The 17584-nt window shown below is 39.6% G+C and overlaps 1 protein-coding gene across 6 annotated transcripts in view; it reads left to right on the forward strand.

The window, feature by feature from the left end:
• Positions 1-17584, forward strand: part of RNASE9 (ribonuclease A family member 9 (inactive)) — a 93093-nt gene that overhangs the window by 11765 nt on the left and 63744 nt on the right. For 2 of the 6 annotated variants that reach the window (XM_049613191.1, XM_049613190.1), the window contains 3 exons: positions 4175-4332; positions 7847-7973; positions 9652-10636. In XM_049613191.1, coding sequence (XP_049469148.1) covers positions 9667-10272 — 606 coding nt within the window. In that variant the 5' untranslated portion in view covers positions 4175-4332; positions 7847-7973; positions 9652-9666 and the 3' untranslated portion in view covers positions 10273-10636. Of the gene's footprint in view, positions 1-4174; positions 4333-4444; positions 4559-7846; positions 7974-9651; positions 10637-17584 lie in introns of those variants that run through there. The other 4 variants (XM_049613194.1, XM_049613193.1, XM_049613192.1 and 1 more) reach the window with 3 other exon arrangements.

A 17584-nucleotide genomic window follows, 5' to 3' on the forward strand; every position in this document is an offset into this window, starting at 1 on the left:
GTCGGACGCCTAACCGACTGAGTCACCCAGGTGCCCCCAGGCTTAGTTATTTTTGATTGGATGCCAGATGTTGTGAATTTTACCTTGTTGGTTTACCAGGTAAGGATAATTTTGCATTCCTATAAATTTTCTTGAACTATTTTCTAGGATGCACATAAGCTATTCGGAACCACTCGATCCTTTTGATTTGTTAGGCAGGTGCAGAGCAGTTGCAGCCTAAGGCTAATTATTGCCCATTACTGAGGCAAGACCTTCCTGAGTACTCTACCTAATATCCCATGCATCTTGACTTTTTCCAGCCTGGTTAGTGGGGTTAGGCACTATCTTCTCTGATCCTTTTAGATAATTCTTTCCCCAGCCTCAGGTGGTTTTCTCCCACACTCATGATAAACAGTACTCTGCTGCATACTTGAGAGAAACCCTGTGCAGATCTCCACGTTTCTGTTCAAGGCAGTGCTCTCCTTTCTAGTACTGTGTCCTGTGGACTCAAGTTTCTTGGCCTCCTTGTTTCCTCAATTCCTCCTCCTCATCTCCTGTAGTTTTCAGGCTCTTCCTGTTTGTCAACCCTTCACTTGTGCCTGAAATCTCTCTCCAGGCAGTAAGCCAGGCAAGTTGTAGGACTCACCTTGTTAGTTTCCTGTATCTCAAAGATCAGTGTTTTTGGTTGTCTCATGTTAGTGTCTTGAAACTAATTTTTCCAGCATTTTATCAGTTTTAAAAATTGTTTCAGGTGGGAGGGTAAATCAGGTCCGTGTTACTCCATCTTGACTAGAAGATTATATTCATCCTTATGTATGCTTTCATTTTAAAACCAAATCTGGGGGTGTCTGGGTGGCTCAGTCAGTTAAGTGTCTGATTCTTGGTTTTAGCTCAGGTCATGATCTCATGGTTCACGAGTTCAAGCCCCATGTTGGACTCTGTGCTGACAGCGTGGAGTTGGTTTGGGATTCTGTCTTTCCCTCTCTCTCTGCTCCTCTCCCTCTCACTCTCTCTGTCTCTCTCTCTAAGTTAATAAATTAAAAAAAAATTAAAAACCTGTATGTTAAAAAAACCACAAAAATTAGGGGTGCCTGGGTCGCTCAGTCAGTTAACCATCTGACTTCGGCTCAGGTCATGATCTCACGGCTGGTGAGTTCTAGTCCTGCGTTGGGCTCTGTGCTGACAGCTCAGAGCCTGGAGCCTGCTTCGGTTTCCATTTCCATCTCTCTCTGCCCCCTCCAACACTTGTGCTCTGTCTCTATCAAAAATAAATAAACATTAAAAAAAATTAAAATTAAAATTAAAATAAATAAATAAAACCAAGTCTAGGGGAGCCTGGCTGGCTCAGTCGGTAGATCCTGCAACTCTTAATCTCAGGTTTGTAGGTTTGGGCCCCACGTTGGGTGTGGAGATTGCTTGAAAATAAAATCTTAAAAAAAAAAAAAAGTTTAAAGTGTTTTTGTCTAAACAGGCTCCTTAAAATTTTTGGAGATAAACCACCTCTCCTTGCTTTTCTAGTGAGAAGGTAAATCTATCATGGCAGAGTTGCACTCATAATGAGTTAATGATGCAAAAGCTAAGAAATATAGGAGTTTGATGAAGATCTCATAGGAAATAAGAATACTTTGTGAAGGCATAGATGAGCATTTTGCTTTTACTGCTGTAGAATATTGGGAAAGAGAGAAATTCTTTACAGCACAAGAAATTCTTTACCAAATTCTTTGGTAGCTCAAAGGGATGTCAATGGCTTTTGTGTTAAGTTTCAAAAATGTTAGTTGTTTAAAAGGGGAGGAAAAAACAACCCTATGTTCCATATTAAGACAATTGATAACAGAAAGAGAAACTATGATGATAACAGAAAGAGAAACTATGAAACTATGATGATCAACACTCATGTACAAAACTGTCACTTTCTGTTTTACTAGGGCAAATGCAGATACTTTGATTTTCCTAACTATGTAAGAAAGGCAGAAGACACCTAAAATTGTAACAGAGGTAAATTGTGCTGCCACCCTTAAGAGCTAGGGTTTTGGTGCAGATACAATGGATTGAGAAAAGAAATTCATACTTTTCTTACACCTGAGTTTGAGAAGCACTTTCACACTGATCACATTTTCAAAGCACTTAAAAAATTTTTTGAACATTTTTTATCTATTTTTGAGAGGCAGAGAGAGAGACAGAGCACTAGCAGGGGATGAGCAAAGAGATGGAGAGACAGAATCTGAAGCAGGCTCCAGGCTCTGAGCTGTCAGCACAGAGCCCAACGTGGGGCTGGAACCCAGTAACCAACCGTGAGATCATGACCTGAGCTGAAGTTGGACACTTAACCAGACCCACCCAGGCACCCCCAAAGCATTTTTTTTTCCCAAGGTGTTGCTGGTTTTTGAAGTTTATTTTTTTGGTGTCTTCTGCTATTAGAGATCATTGTCATGTTATTTGTTTTGGGGTCAGATTTTCTTTGTACTCATGTATACAGGTATGTAATTCAGTCTATGCATGTGTAATCAAGCTTTTCAATAATTCAATAATTTTCTTTGTGGCTGTGCTCTTGTTTGGTTTAAGAAAGACATCCTTCACTAGCTCCAAAATTGTGAAAAATATTCTACTATATATACTTGTATCATTATAATATCCTTAATGTTGTTTTAAAAATATTACTTTGACCTCTAGTCCATCATACATGGAGGAATGTGTTTGTGTGCGTATGGGTGGGTGGGTGTGAACACTGAAATCTGTTATTTTTTCTTTCTTTCTTTCTTTCTTTCTTTCTTTCTTTCTTTCTTTCTTTCTTTCTTTCTTTCTTATAATCTCTACACCCAATGCAGGGCTCAAACCCATAACCCCAAGGTCAAGAGTCACATGCTCCACTGACTGAGCCAGACAGGTTCCCCTATTTTTTCTTGATATAGAACCCACTGTCTCACTGGGCTTTATTTTCCTTTTCCCTGGCAAAATCTATGAAATATTCTATCCTAATATATTCTATGCTTCTATTTTCCTGTTATTTCTGATCACTGAGACGGACCAAATTATGAGATCAAGCCATATCAGTGGCGATATCTTAGTCTGTACCTGCTAAACTCACACTGACATTACAGAAAAAAAAATAGCAGATAACAATGTAACAAACCTCAAAAAAAATTTTTTTTATATAGAATCATACAATAAAAAAGGTAATTAAGGCATGCATAAATATAAACTTGCAGGAAACTGCAAACAAATACAAAGAGATTTTTGTCATCCCGGAGCTGGCTTGACTCCATTTTTGCAATATAAGATGTCAAAATTACTCTATATTTGTGCTCTGAAGATTGATTTTCAATTATTGAGTAACTCTTATTTTGCGTACGTCTATTAAGATCTGGTTTTGGACACATGTTCTTAAATATGAAGTGCCAGTATCTCAAACTGCCGCATTTGATATCAGTTAACTTCCACTTTTGCATCAGGAAGAGTCAGTTCCTTTCTGTATTCTGTCTCTGTGAGCTCAAATATTCAGGTCTTTACTAGGGCCTGGGCCCTAGTAAATGTCTTGAACAAAAGATGTGCATTTCAGGGAAGTCACTGAACCTCTTAGGACCTACAAAAATCACATTTTTCTCTAGATTTTCTCAACCTGACACCATTCTCAGTTTGGCTAGGGGTGTAAAGGTCAGAAGCATAAATATTGCCTCAAAATGTTTAAACAGAGTCTAAATTTGAGGTTAGCTAAAACCTAGATTTTTCTTATGGAATTCAATGAAGAGATATTCTGGGATTTACTCATAAAGGTAAGTCTAACTCTAAAGACTGAGTTTTTATCTTTGCTTAACCACTCAAACTAAGGAACTGACTCTTCCTGCTACTGAGCAAAAGTGGAAGTTAACTGATATCAAATGTGGCAGTCTGAGAAATTGGCACTTCATATTTAAGAACACGTCCAAAACCAGATCTTAAAAATCCATTTCGTAAGTGACATTTCTTAGAACTTATTTTAAATTTGAAAAATAGATAGCTTTAAAGACAACAATAAGAAATCAACCATTCAGAAATATCAGGTTATTGAGGTTTTGTTTTGGTTCCTCCGCCCCCACCACATAATCTATATTTCCATTAATTGGGATCATGTTGTAGATATAGTTCAATGTTTTATTTTTTCCCCAGCCATTTGTTATGGACATTTGCCACTGGTCTCCATCCCTTTCTTGTTTTGTAGGTAACAACCCTTCCTTCGGTCAGCAACTGGAATTCTGCTGGAATTTTAATGGTGTGGTTTTGCCTTTACTTCCCTGAGGAGGACATGTGTTACAGGTTGACCAATCAGAAGACCTCACAATCCTGGATTTACGCATGTGACAGAAACAAGGCCAATCGGTAAAGTTATTTTCTATATTGGATGAAAGTGGGAGAGGATGACACTTCCTACTGTGACCTTAAATATAGGCTATAAAGGTAACAATGATTTTCTCTGCCATTACATTGAGAGACCCTGCATGAGAATGAAGTTAGCATAGAAAACAGTGGTGGAAGAGAGAGAAAATAAGAGTGCAGTGAAGGATTTAATTTCTTCATCCTGCTATGCCTCTTGGACTTGTTTTCTGTGAGTCAATATAGTTCCTCTTGTGTTTAAGTTAATTTGTTTGGTACTTCTATCACTTGTGACCAGATAATCCTACTACTATAATATTAAATATATTTCATATTTTTAAATTTTCATTGGTTAATTTATTTGTAAATTCTGGAAAACAATCTATTCTATAATATATAATTCTCTGACTACAGAATGCTATCTCAAATATTAGCTTTTACTACAGTGGTTATTATTGTTTTTACCATATTTATGAACATATCAGACTCAATTTAACCTTTCCTCAAATTTTTGGATATTTATGTTTTCAAATTTTTGTCTTTATTAAGTAAAGCTTACTGTCCATATTTCTATATAAACTATTGCTGCTTAGAATCTTAGCTATTACAAGTGGGGGGATATTATCAGCTTTTCAAAGCTTTTTATTATATTTGCCAACTTTTTCACTGTGATCACAAATGAGTGATTGCCCACCTTATCTCACTCGCCAGCATTGAGTTTATGAGGTATTGTAACTGTTACCAATTTGTAAGATACAATTTTAATTTTTCCTTTTGTGATTGAAGCTATATAACTATTACACAATCATAATCCTTTGATGCCTTATTGTAAGATCTGTTAAAAGTCTTGCATTTTAAAAATGATTTACTTTTAAAATACAACCTAATAATCTCTCTGAAATATGTATTTGTCTCCCTGGGGAGACTTTGACCCATCTTACTCTTTTATTTTATTTTTTTAAATTGTGACCAGGGACTCAAGACCTGCATAATAGAAAAGGCCCGGGATAGACAACCTCTCTCAGGCCCTTCCCTGCCTATACACCTATAAGTTACCCTAACCCTCCCAAGCACGTTTAAAAGCGGAGAGGAAAAGTGGGACTCAATCAGATATGTGCACACCCATGTTCAAAGAAGCATTATTCACTATAGCCAAACAGTGAAAGCAATTCATCTCAATTTTTTTCCAAAAACATTTACTGAAAAGGCCTAAAACTTCCCCACTATTTTGGGATGTTTTCTATGTCATAAATTACATTTTTATGTATACAAAGGCAGTGCTTCTCAAACCTTAGTGGGCTAAGACTCACCTTGTGAACTTGTTTATAGTGCAAATATATGGGCCCATTCACAGAGGTTCTGATTAATGAGGTTTGAGCAAAACCCAGGGAATCTGCAATCCACAGGGCGTCCAGGTGGTTCTGCTGTGTGAGGTTGCCAGGCAAAAACTTAAGAAGCATTGCATGAGCATGTTTCAATCCGTCTGTTCTCTGTTCTCTGTTTCTGTCTCTGTCTATCTGTCTTGCCCATTTACTGCAAATTCCCATTCCTACCCTGTGCCCCAAGCAACCACTAATCTACTTTCTGTTCTGTCTCAGTACTAACTTTTGAACAGGTAGAAGAATGAATGTGAGTTGCTTTATTAGATATTGAAATATTTTATTGAAATATTGACTTATTAGAATAAGTCAAAGCATATCACTGGCAAGTGAATAGATAAAACCATCATCAAAACACAACAGATAGTTCAGAAACAGAATTGTTTAATATATAAGCTAACTTTTAAATTAGTGATGAGGGACCCCAAATCATTGGTACTGGGATTATGGAAAAATCATGTGAAAACAAAACCCACCTCTCACTATACTTCAAAATAAATTCCAGATGGGTAAAAGACTTAACATTTTTCAAAAATCCATAAAAGTAATACAATAGAATAGAAGCAAAAATGCATATACTTTGGGGTCAGAAAGGATTTTGACAAGTATGAAACTACAATCTGAATTCATAAATAAAAAAATTAAGAAGTTTAGGATACAAAAGTCAAGGAGGGATCCTGGGCAGGCCCTGAGGCATGTCCTCAGCAGGAGCCTGAACTCTGCTCTCCATGAACCTGTTGTTCCGTTTTCTGCAGCCCAAGATGCCGCAGACACTCCAGGTTCTCATTTATGGGAATGTGTGCTAAGCTCCCTGGACTTTCACAATGGTCTCACTCTCCTGAAGAGACTCCCCAGGGGAGTCTGATAAGAGTGTAGAAGCAGGGATGGGAGGAAGGGTTCGTGCTTATGGCCACACCAAGACTGCCCAGTCTCACGTCACCACTGCAGGCCAGTTTTTCTTTCCAGTCCCATTCTCCGCTCTCCTGCCTTCAATCCTCCTGTTCTCTCTACTTTCTCATATGTGCCCCCCACATCTGCCTTTTTAAAAAAAATGTTTATTTATTTTTGAGAGAGAGAGCAAGTAGGAGGGGCAGAGAGAGAGAGACAGAGGATCTGAAGCAGGCTCTGCACTGACAGCAAAGAGCCAGATAATGGGTTTGAACTCACAAACCTTGAGATCATGACCTGAGCTGAAGTAAGATGCTTAACCAACTGAGCCACTCAGGCACCCCAACATCTGCCTGTCTCTAACTCCTCCATTCTCTGACTTTTTCTACTCACATATACAAAGGTTAGATCCAACCTGTTTCCATCTCCACGTAGCTCAGAGTCTCTGGGTTATGAGTATTGGAGAATCACTCAGGTTGCCTTAAGGGAAGACTTCTCTTATGCCAAGGCCACAGTGGAGTAAGAAAACCCAGGAAACTCTCCTGCAGCAGCTCAGCTAGGCTTCATGGCACGTGGGCCAGCACGTGGGCCAATTTCTTACAGCACTCCAGTGGTTCAAACACAATTCTAGTCCTCCCCACTTTTTTTTTTTTTTTTTTAGTAGGCTCCACACCCATCACAGAGCCCAATGTGGGGCTTGAACTCACGACCCTGAGATGAAGACCTGAGAACAAGAGTCAGACGCTCAACTGACGGAGCCACTCAGGCGCCCCTGGTTCTTGCCACTTTTGTGATCTCTGTGTTTCTGTTAGTTTCTTCTGACAGAGTTACAAAGACAGCCTAGAGAAGGAAGCACAGGTTAGCCTCAGGAAGGGAAACTAGACTGATAAGGGCCACAGAATAGCAGTGAAGAACCGAATTGTAGATGTCAGACAGACTTGTGACCTGAGCATGAACCAGGGTTTTGCCAGGCCCAACGTAAGATTTTAAGCAACCTCCTTTCACAAAGAGATGCTGATTACAATGAAGACAAAAACAATACTAAAAAACAACATGTCTATCATAAGGCTATTTGGATGATGAAGATGGTAATGTATAGATAGTGCTTTGTACATCATTGCTTGTTGTGTTAGCCATTATTATTTATTATTTGTATGTATACTTATTTATGTACAAATAAATATTATTTATACATGTTACTTATGTATTTATTTCAGCTGCTCACAGTTGTTTTTCTCCCTTTCTACTCCAAGCTCCTGTGCTCTAAGGGGAGGCCAATTCCCCCAATATCAGGATCTCTGCAGCCCAGCCCTGAGGCATCCATTCTCTGAAACATAGACACCACAAGGACTGAACAAGGTCAAGAGACTCCAGGCACAGGTAGGCCTGGAAGCCTGTTCTCCAGTATACCTAAAGCACTTGCCTTTGTCTGGGAAGTCTCCTTGGAGAATTGATTAACAGCCAGATTTGGAGTAGAAATGGAAAATGATAGATAGGCCCAGGAGTTCTCTGTGAGAGATGACACTTTGTACTAAAGAGTAGAATGTCCCCTGGTATCTAGCAGTTGGGCACAATTCCTGTAACACATGTTACTACTGTTCAGGCTCTTGCAAGGAAAGTTTTAAAATAATTATTTAACATAACGACCACAAAGCTTAGTAATAATGTGCTTCATTAGTATGTAACAAATTAAACATTTTCATTTCTTTTTAAGGTAGGACAATTTTTTAAATAATGTAAGTCATCTCAGTTTTACACATTTGTGTTGCAGAGACACTTGCTCATGTGTATTTAAAGTACTGGGGGGTATTGGGGTGCCTGGATGCCTCAGTTGGTTAAGCATCCAAGTCTTGATCTCAGCTCCGGTCCTCAGCTCCCAGCTCCGGTCTTGATCTCAGGGTTTGTGACTTCGAGCCCTGCATCAGGCTCTGCACTGGCAGTGAGGGGCCTGCTTGGGATTCTCTCACTCTCCCTTTCTCTCTGCCCCTCCCCTGCTCACACTCTCTCTCTCAAAAATAAATAAACTTAAAATAAATAAATAAATAAATAAATAAATAAATAAATAAATAAAGTACTTGGGGATTTTGGTGCAGCCTGCTGTGGGGTGAATAGACAGGCAGATGCACTGACAGTGAGGAAAGTAAGGACTGAAATATCTCCTTACTGATGAGGTAAGGAGAGGTACTGATGAGGTCACCGTAACTCTGCAGACAGGCTCACAGGGTGGAGAGAGTTTAGGGATGCAAAACCTGATCACAGCAGAAACCATGAAGTCTACCTAAGAGAAGAAAAAAATAGGATAAAAAAACACCCCCACAAGGTAAGTGATGCCCCTTGGTGGCAGAGCCATTCTGAGTGGTAACAGCAGGCAGAGGAGACTACAAAATGGACCGAGCAGCTCCAGGCAAGGAGGTCGTGCTGAAAGCACACTCACAAAGAAAAGCAGATGGTGTTCATCTGACCCCATGTACCTTGCTTGATCCCTTCTCCCAGGGCGTCTATGGTCTGAGATGAGCAAGAGGAGAAGTCATAAGATGAAGAATTTTCCTCATAGCAGCGGGCGGAGGGGAGGGAGGATCACTTACAGCTCTCTACGGTGTGAGTTCACAACTCCTAAGAAGAGAACAGATGCATTTGTTCCGGATGGTGGGAGCCTCTTCTCTGCCTGTCTGTCTATCTGTCTGTCTCTCTTTCTCTCTCTCCCCTCTCCCCACTGCTGTCTTGACCTCCTCTCTCCTTCCCTCCTGCCCTCCATCTCTCCTTTTCTCTCTTCCTCATCCTTCCTTGTTTGCTCACTGCTCTCTCTCCTTTTCTCTCCCTCCTTCCTTCACCTTTTCCTCTCATATCGACAGTCTTCCCGACTGAGTACAGGCCTAGGAAGGTTACTTTTTAGTCCATACTTCAGAAATGGTTAAATATGTTCTGAATTATCAATTTGAATACTGCCCAAAGTCTTCGAGCTCAGAACGCCGGTAAGTGGCAGAAAGGAATGTTGCCCAGCACAGGAATAGAAGCGGGCACAGTATGGAAATGGCTCACATCCCCTTATCTCTCCTAGTCCCCCCTGGAAAGCATGTGGACTCTGATCACCCTGCGGCCCCTCACTCTGCTGCTCCTGCTGCTCCTGCTACTGCAGCCACTGCAGTTGAAAATCTTGCACAAATATGTTCCGTTGTCAGCGGAAGAGATAGAGCAATTTGAAGATTATTTGGAGGAAATGCGCAGCACAGGACCTACCCTACCAACCCCTAAGGATGTTTTCAAAAGGCGCACCATTATTGATCCGGGAAGACCCTTAACTGATTCCAACTACTGCACTGATGAAATAAAGATGAAAAATGTCCACAACAGATTCCGTTGTGTAAAAGAACATTTCTTCCTCCAGATATCATTTGAGGAACTGCAAGACATCTGTAACAACCTGTTTGTGTCTTGTAAGAATGGGGTGAAGAGATGTCACAGGAGCAGGCAATCAATAAAAGGAGTGTACTGTAATTTAATCGAAGGAGTGGTAATGACAGACTGTGTCTATGAATCTTCTTACAGGCAGGGACAGGTCCTTATGACTTGTCGATGGCAAAATGATATTCAAGAAGTTATCCCTGCTTACATAAATGATATTATGGAGATAAATGATACTATCAAGGAGAAACATGTCCTCCACGGTTACTTCCAGTGACCCTTCTAAAAGAGTAGTCTCTAAGACGCCAAGAGTAGGACACATCGCTCGCCATATGGATCCTTACAGTTCAAAATTGAGAACGGTAACGTTGATCCTATCAATTTTAATCATCCACCTTCTTCCCTTCTTCTCCTGACACCATGCAAACAATGTGGGCTAAGTTCACAGACAGTGCTCTGGGATGTGGCTTCAAACAGGTCACGTCATTTACCACATTTTGGATGTGTTTGGAGGGTGAATGCCTGAAGGGAAAGGGTGGCTGGTTCCAAGAGGGACAGGAAATGGTTATCTGGAGTGTGCTCCTATGTTGTCTTCATGTACATCTCTAGCTCAGTAGAAATAATAAAGTGCATTGACCTAGTGAAGTGTCTCTGGTATGGTTATGTGGGGTTTCTGGGTTGGGAATTACTTTTCTCTGTGATGTAATTTGAAAGAAAAAGAACCTAAAGCTCCTCAAGAAATTGTGAAATTAAACTTTCCAGTGCTATATTTGTAGATATTTCACCCATTCTGTTCTTTCCACACAACAAAATACTCAACGAAAACATAAAGGTGTAGATTCTAATAGAGACATCTCAGGATAAATACTGAAATATTCAGGATGGCAAGCTCCCCGAGGTACTTTTCAAGTGTCCAATAGTATTTTTGTAGATTCCCACACCTTTGCTTTAGCTTAGGCAGCAACACTGTTCACAAAACTACAAAAAATTCCTCACTTTCTGGCAGTCACATTTATTCACAATCCCTTTCCTGGCTTGCCAGTAGATGTGGCTTCATTTGAGAATACACCACTTCCAAAAAAGGCTGGAGAATCTGTATGATGAAGGAAATCTATTTGTCCAGTTCAGGTAATAATTTCTCTCCCTTTGTGAAATCTCTTAACATCTTTTTTAAAGTTTGTTTATTTATTTATTTTGAGAGAGAGAGAGAGAGAGAATGGGAGAGGGGCAGAGAGACAGGGAGAGAGAGAATCCCAAGCAGGCTCCGAGCTGTAAGTGTGGAACCCAAGGCGGGGCTCAATCTCACAAACTATGAGATTCTGACCTGAGCCAAAATCAAATGTTGGATGCTTAATTGACTGAACCACCCAGCCCCCCCTTAATATCTTTTCGTTATTATTTTCAATAACTTAAGGCAAATGGGATAAGAAGGAGTGAAGGGAGATGGTAGGGAGAGTGTCTGTTACTTTTGCACATCGTACTGAAATCCAATCCACTTATTTCTTCCCCAGTCCTTATTCTTGTCTTCAGACTCAGAGCTAAGATCCTACTTTATCAATTAGTTGATGCAAATAAGGGTCTAGGGACAAAGATTCAGATCCCATTTCAGTGACTAAGGGGGAACCACTGTTCACATGGAGACTTGTGGCTTTTAATCGTAATGTCTGAGTGAATGAGGATCCCATCAAACTTTAGAAATTTCCATCTCTAAAAGTCAACCTTCAGCTGAAGAAGTTCTGCATATAGGCTAGCATGAGTACATGCTATGGACCATCTCATCTGGGACATGCTCATTTCACCTATCTTGGGATTATCCAACATATAATATATTTGTGAGAGTATGGTATAGTACAGTAAATAAGGCAGGAAATGACCATAACATATCTCCTTCTCTCCAGATAAATGATCTGATCCATACACATTAGAGTCATGGAAATAGAACAAAGATTATTTATACAGATTGTTCTTTTTATCTAATAATGCATAAAAAAATCCAGGTCCTGGCCTCAATCCGTGAGATTCTTTAAGATATATCAAAACTATAATTTTTAGCTTTACCCATTGTATGATTTCAAAAGATTATCATCCTGTCTCTATTAGCATTCTCTCTTCCTTAATACCAAATTAATAAGATGAATATTGTCCATAACCTTGACTCATATCACAATTCATTCTTTATGTTAGAATCCCTTGAGTTGATGCAACATTAATTTTTTTAATTGTTATAAAATATACATAGCACAAAATTTACTACTTAAGCCACTTTTTAAAAAAGTGCTTATTTTTGAGAGAGAGATCATGAGCAGCAGAGGGGCAGAGAGAGAAGGACACAGAGGATCTGAAGCGGGCTCTGTGCTGGGAGCGGAGAGCTCCATGCAGGGCTTAAACTCATGAACCATGAGATCATGACCTGAGCCAAAGTCGGACACTTAACCAACCGAGCCACCCAGGCGCCCCTACTTTAGCCATTTTTAAGTGTATACTTCAGTGGCAGTAAGTGCATTCACACTGTTGTGCAACCATCACACCAGCCAGCTCCAGAAAATTTTCATCTTGCAAAGCAAAACTCTGTGTACGTTAAACAATGACTCCCCCATTTACCCCTCCTCTCAGCCACAGGCAACCCCCATTCCACTTTGTCTCTTATGAATTTGACTATTCTAGATACCCCATATGAGTAGAACCATACAGTATTTGTCCTTCTGTGACTGTCTTATTCCATGTCTTCAGGATTCATCTATATTTTAGCATGTGTCAGAAGTTGTTTCCTTTTTAAGGTTGAATAGTATTCCATTGGATGTATACACTACAGGTTGTTTATCCATTCATCCATCAATGAACACTTACTTGGGTTGCTTCTACTTTTTGGCTATTGTGAACAATGCTGTTTTGAGCAAGCATGTACAAATATCTGTTTGAGCCTTTGCTTTCTATTCTTTTGGGCCTATGACTGGAAATGAAATTGCTGGATAATATAGTAATTCTATTTTTAATTTTTTGAGAAACCACCACACTCTTTTCCATAGCAGCTACACCATTTGACATCCCACTATCAGTGCACTAAGTTTTCAGTTTCTCCAATCTTATCTTCACCAAAACTTGTCAGTTTCTTTCTTTCTTTTTTTTAATAATAGCAATCCTAATGGGTGTGAAGTGGTGATACAACATTAATTTTAAATTTTAATTATTCAGTGAAGGAATGTAGGCCACCACATTTGTAACAGTAAGAAGAAAAAATTGTGTTTGTTTCCTAACCAAAATAAACCCTAATCGGTATTGTCTTTAGAAAATTTATGATGCACATAATGTTGTTGAATAAGAGTGGAAGAGTAGAATCCAATACGCAGAGAGCACGGTGGTTCCATATCTTCTATTCTAGCACAACATTCTCCAACAACATTAGGGGGAGTATATAACCAAAGCTTGTCGCTATCCCTATCCTGCTCCTTACTGAAGAAAACTGATGATGCCTAGTTGAACCCTATTCATTTGCCCCTGCATACTTTTGTGCGAAGTTGAATTTGTATTTCTGGTTGACTTGAAGCATACAAGAACGGTTTTTCAATTATAATGTATATAGCAGTCATAATACCTCACACTGTATATGCTCTATAATATAAAGATTTCAAAGTGCTTTCATGTACTTGTTCATTGTTGGTCATCATAACCCTGTGTCACAAATGAAGGAGACATATTCTCTGTCCACTGTTTGCTCAGAAATATGCTTGGTCACTTGTCCTGATCACACACAACTTAGGATCAGCAATGAGATCACACGCTTTATCCAAACCTTTCTTTTCTTTCTTTCTTTAAGATGGATATCTTTCACATGTATGAAATATAAAGATCTTGATATCTATGAGCTATCATATTTTTTGAAACACAAGAAAGAAATTGTTTGTCCCTTATTGCATTTGGTGCATTCTATGATTTGCATTGAGTATGAGATAAATATTCCACCCCAGTTTTCATAGTCAGAAGATTACAAAAGCTAGTAATATTATCAAGTTCTTCTCTAAGAGATCAAAGGAGATACCTGCAGTGACATAGAGCCTCTCCAGACATGACTCTAATCTATCAAAACAAAAAGTAGAAGATACTTTATCCAAATGAGATTTTGAACTCAGGAACACCTTTTCTGTAAGACTGGACTCTGAGACTATGTTTTCCAACTACTAGAATATAAACTTCAGGAGAACAAGGACATTCACAGTGATAATGAGTATATATACAAATTGACATTTCAAAATGTCAATATTTGACATTATTCAGTTGTTGAAGATTGTCTTCCTTCTCTTATTAAAATATATTCTGGGGTGCCTGGGTGGCTCAATCCATTAAGTATCTGACTATTGGTTTCAGCTCAGGTAATGACCTTGTGGTTCGTGTGTTCAAGCCCCGCCTTGGATTCTGCACAGACAGTGCGGAGCCTGCTTGGATTCTCTCTCTCCCCCTTTCTCTGCCCCTCCCACATGTGTGCAAGCTCTCTCTCTCTCAAAATAAATAAACTTTTTAAAAAATGAAAAAAATCTTCATTATAAGTAAGTATAAGCAATTCACCACTTTAATATATGCTCTAACAGTAGTGCCAGAGCAGAGGGAAGAGCAGCAGGTTTTGAGGATTTCAGGAAGCAAAACATTTTATGGATATTGGGCTAGAAGCTTGTGAAACAAATGTCAAAATGGAGGGAGCACTTCTAAGAAAGAGTAGACATTAAGAATATGAAAGGGAGAAATTTCGAGGAGGAAGCAAGAGTAAGAGAAAGAGGTAGAGAGGGAAGATGAAAGCAAGTCCTGGTCACGAGGAGGCCTTCATACCAGGAATAAAGGTTATGTCAATAAAGGGCAATTTTAAGGGGCGCTGTTAGCACATGGGAAGTCATTAGTGAACGTTATCCAGTGTCTGTGTCTTCACACCTTCTGTGCCTTTATGTGCTGACAGCCTGGAGGTCTGAAAGAATATTTCTAGAGAAGGCAGAGGGAGACAGACCGAGGCCTCATTTCTAATAGCACACATTCCCTTGCTGATCTTCAACAGGGTGTTGAACACTCACTAAGAGATGGAGTTGCCATAATCCATTGCCACTTAAAGATGTTAGGTTGCACATTTAGACAAATGGGTGGTGAAAGTTTTTTAGTGTCTCATTTGTTGACATTCTGACCCCGGCATTTTGGAGAAGGGGATAGTGACAAGAATTCAACAAGTGAGTAAATATCTAAGACTACTGGTCCTGTGACCTTCTGTTATAATTATGGTATAGATGAATCTGATGCAACAAAGATTCTAAAATACAGTACCTCAAACAGATAAAAGTTTATTTCTCCTTTCTATGACAATCCAGGGGAGGCAATTTGTCCAGGGTGGGAAGGTGACGGTGCTCTATGTGATCACTGAAGGACTGGGGTTCCTTCCACATGATCCACATGATCATTTCCCCAGCTCCGAGGTGTTGTCTTTGTCCAGTTGGCCTCAGCCAACTCACCACAGATCTGTACTCCAGTGCACAGGAATGGGAACAGGTAGAGGGAAGCCAGCTTTCTCTGAAGGGGACATGGCTAAGAATTTGCTCATATTTCTTCAGCTCATATCACACTGGCCAGAACTTAGTGCCAAGGGCACACTTAAGGTGAGAAATCTGCAGAATGTGGTTTGATACTAAAAGGAAGAATAGAAAAATGTATCTAGGGAAGCAAATATTGGTCTGTCAAACATCTGATCTGACCTAAGGAAATGTTTTTCTCAATGCAGTTGATCATCATTGTTGCTATTATTCAGTCTTTAAACATCTGCCTTGACCAGCTGCAGACCTCTATAGGAATTCAAGGAATGTACTCACTACTTACTGGCCTTCAAGTATGAGCATTTCTAGGTAGGATTATTATTGAGGAATAGAGTGTTGGCTCCTTGTGCAGAATCTTATTTCAGTCAACCTGGAACAGTACAGAATCAATGACCAGTAATGTCAGCCTAAAGTGATTGCTAAAACCCACCAGCAAAGGTTTGGTCCATTGATTTTCAACTCTCACTCATGAACCAGAATCTTTAGTAAAACTTTAACAAAATTGCTGAAGCTCCTGGAGATTTATTTGATTCACTAGGTATGGATGAGACCTAGCCATATGTATCTTTCACAACCTCCACAGGCAATTCTAAGATTCAGCCAGAGTTCAGGATAACTGAAAATAGCGTCCATGCCAAAAGTCTAACTATTGAAACAAACCGGCAAGATGATTATACCGAAGATAGGAGATTCCTTTTACTAGAGGTGTGTGCATCAGGCTATCACGGATGGCTGAGAAAATTCACTAACATCCTACACCTAAGTCTCCTTGCTCTGGTGGAAGAAAGCAACCCATTGAAAAATAATATGGGACCAATGACCAAGGGAAGAGAATTAGTCTTTCTGGCAGTTCTGGTTCTCATTATAAATTTGTATGGTTTCATTATAAGTTAATATATGAATGACGCCTAACAATAAATCTCAATTTGCTTAATTTGGGGTGTGTTAATAAAATTAAGTGTCTGGAAAGCAAAGCTAAGAACAGATGCTCACTTGTAGCAGTTTTACCAAGGTAATTGTAGCCAGCCTCAATTAGGGACATTTTTGTCACATCTCTAACCTAAGTGCAATAATCATCATAGAGAACGATCTCAAAATTAACCTTTTGCTACAACTCCGATGTGTAGAAAAGAAGGCAAAGTCTTCATTTTGTGGATAACTAATTTGCCGTTCTCACGAGACACCACTCATGGGGAATTTGGTTGGGTCTCCCTTCCTTTTCCACTTCTCTGAGGAAAGGAACTATGTGAGGGGAGAGGAGTTTCTGTTTCTGCACCGTGGCAGGAGAGAAGGCAAAGACTGGAGCAGACATTTGTACACCAATATTCATAGCAGCATTATTCACAATAGCCCAAAGATGGAAAAAACCTCAAATGTCTATCTGTGAATGAATGGATAAACAAAATGTGGCACATACACATGGTAGAATATTATTTCACTTTGAAAAGGAATGAAATTCTGATACAGGCTACAACATGGATGGATCTTGAAATGTTATGTTAAGTAAATAAGCCAGACTCAAAAGAACAAATAATGTAGGGTTCCACTTATACGAGGAACCTAGAATCAAATTCATAGAGACAAAGTAGAATGGCGGTGTAGCTCCTGTTTCTGGACGCAAGGAGTTCCTTCCACGTGTAAAGAGGTTGGAAGCTGTCAGTGCTCCCTAACAACAAGTAAAAAGCTGAACAGACTAAAAAAATCAGCAACTCTTTTAGGATCTGTAAAAGAGTTGAGGAGAGGACAAACCACTGCCCCCAAGATTGGAGAGATTGACAGGCAAATACAGAGAATAGCAACTTAATGGAGGAGAGGCTCATGAAGTGTTAAATTAACTAGACAAGGAGGCCATTAGACTGAAGTGGCTTTAATTCCTGAGTACCCTAGGTAAGCACTACAAAACCTAAGACTGAAATGCCTCAAGGTGAAAAAATTAAAACCTAAGGACAATCGATCACAAGCAGCCAACTTGGCTTTCCCAAAGAAGGTGACCGCGTGGGATATAGCCAATTAAATAATTTCCCTCCT

The sequence above is a fragment of the Panthera uncia genome, assembly GCF_023721935.1.
Source record: "Panthera uncia isolate 11264 chromosome B3 unlocalized genomic scaffold, Puncia_PCG_1.0 HiC_scaffold_1, whole genome shotgun sequence".
Classification (NCBI taxonomy): Eukaryota; Metazoa; Chordata; class Mammalia; order Carnivora; family Felidae; genus Panthera; species Panthera uncia.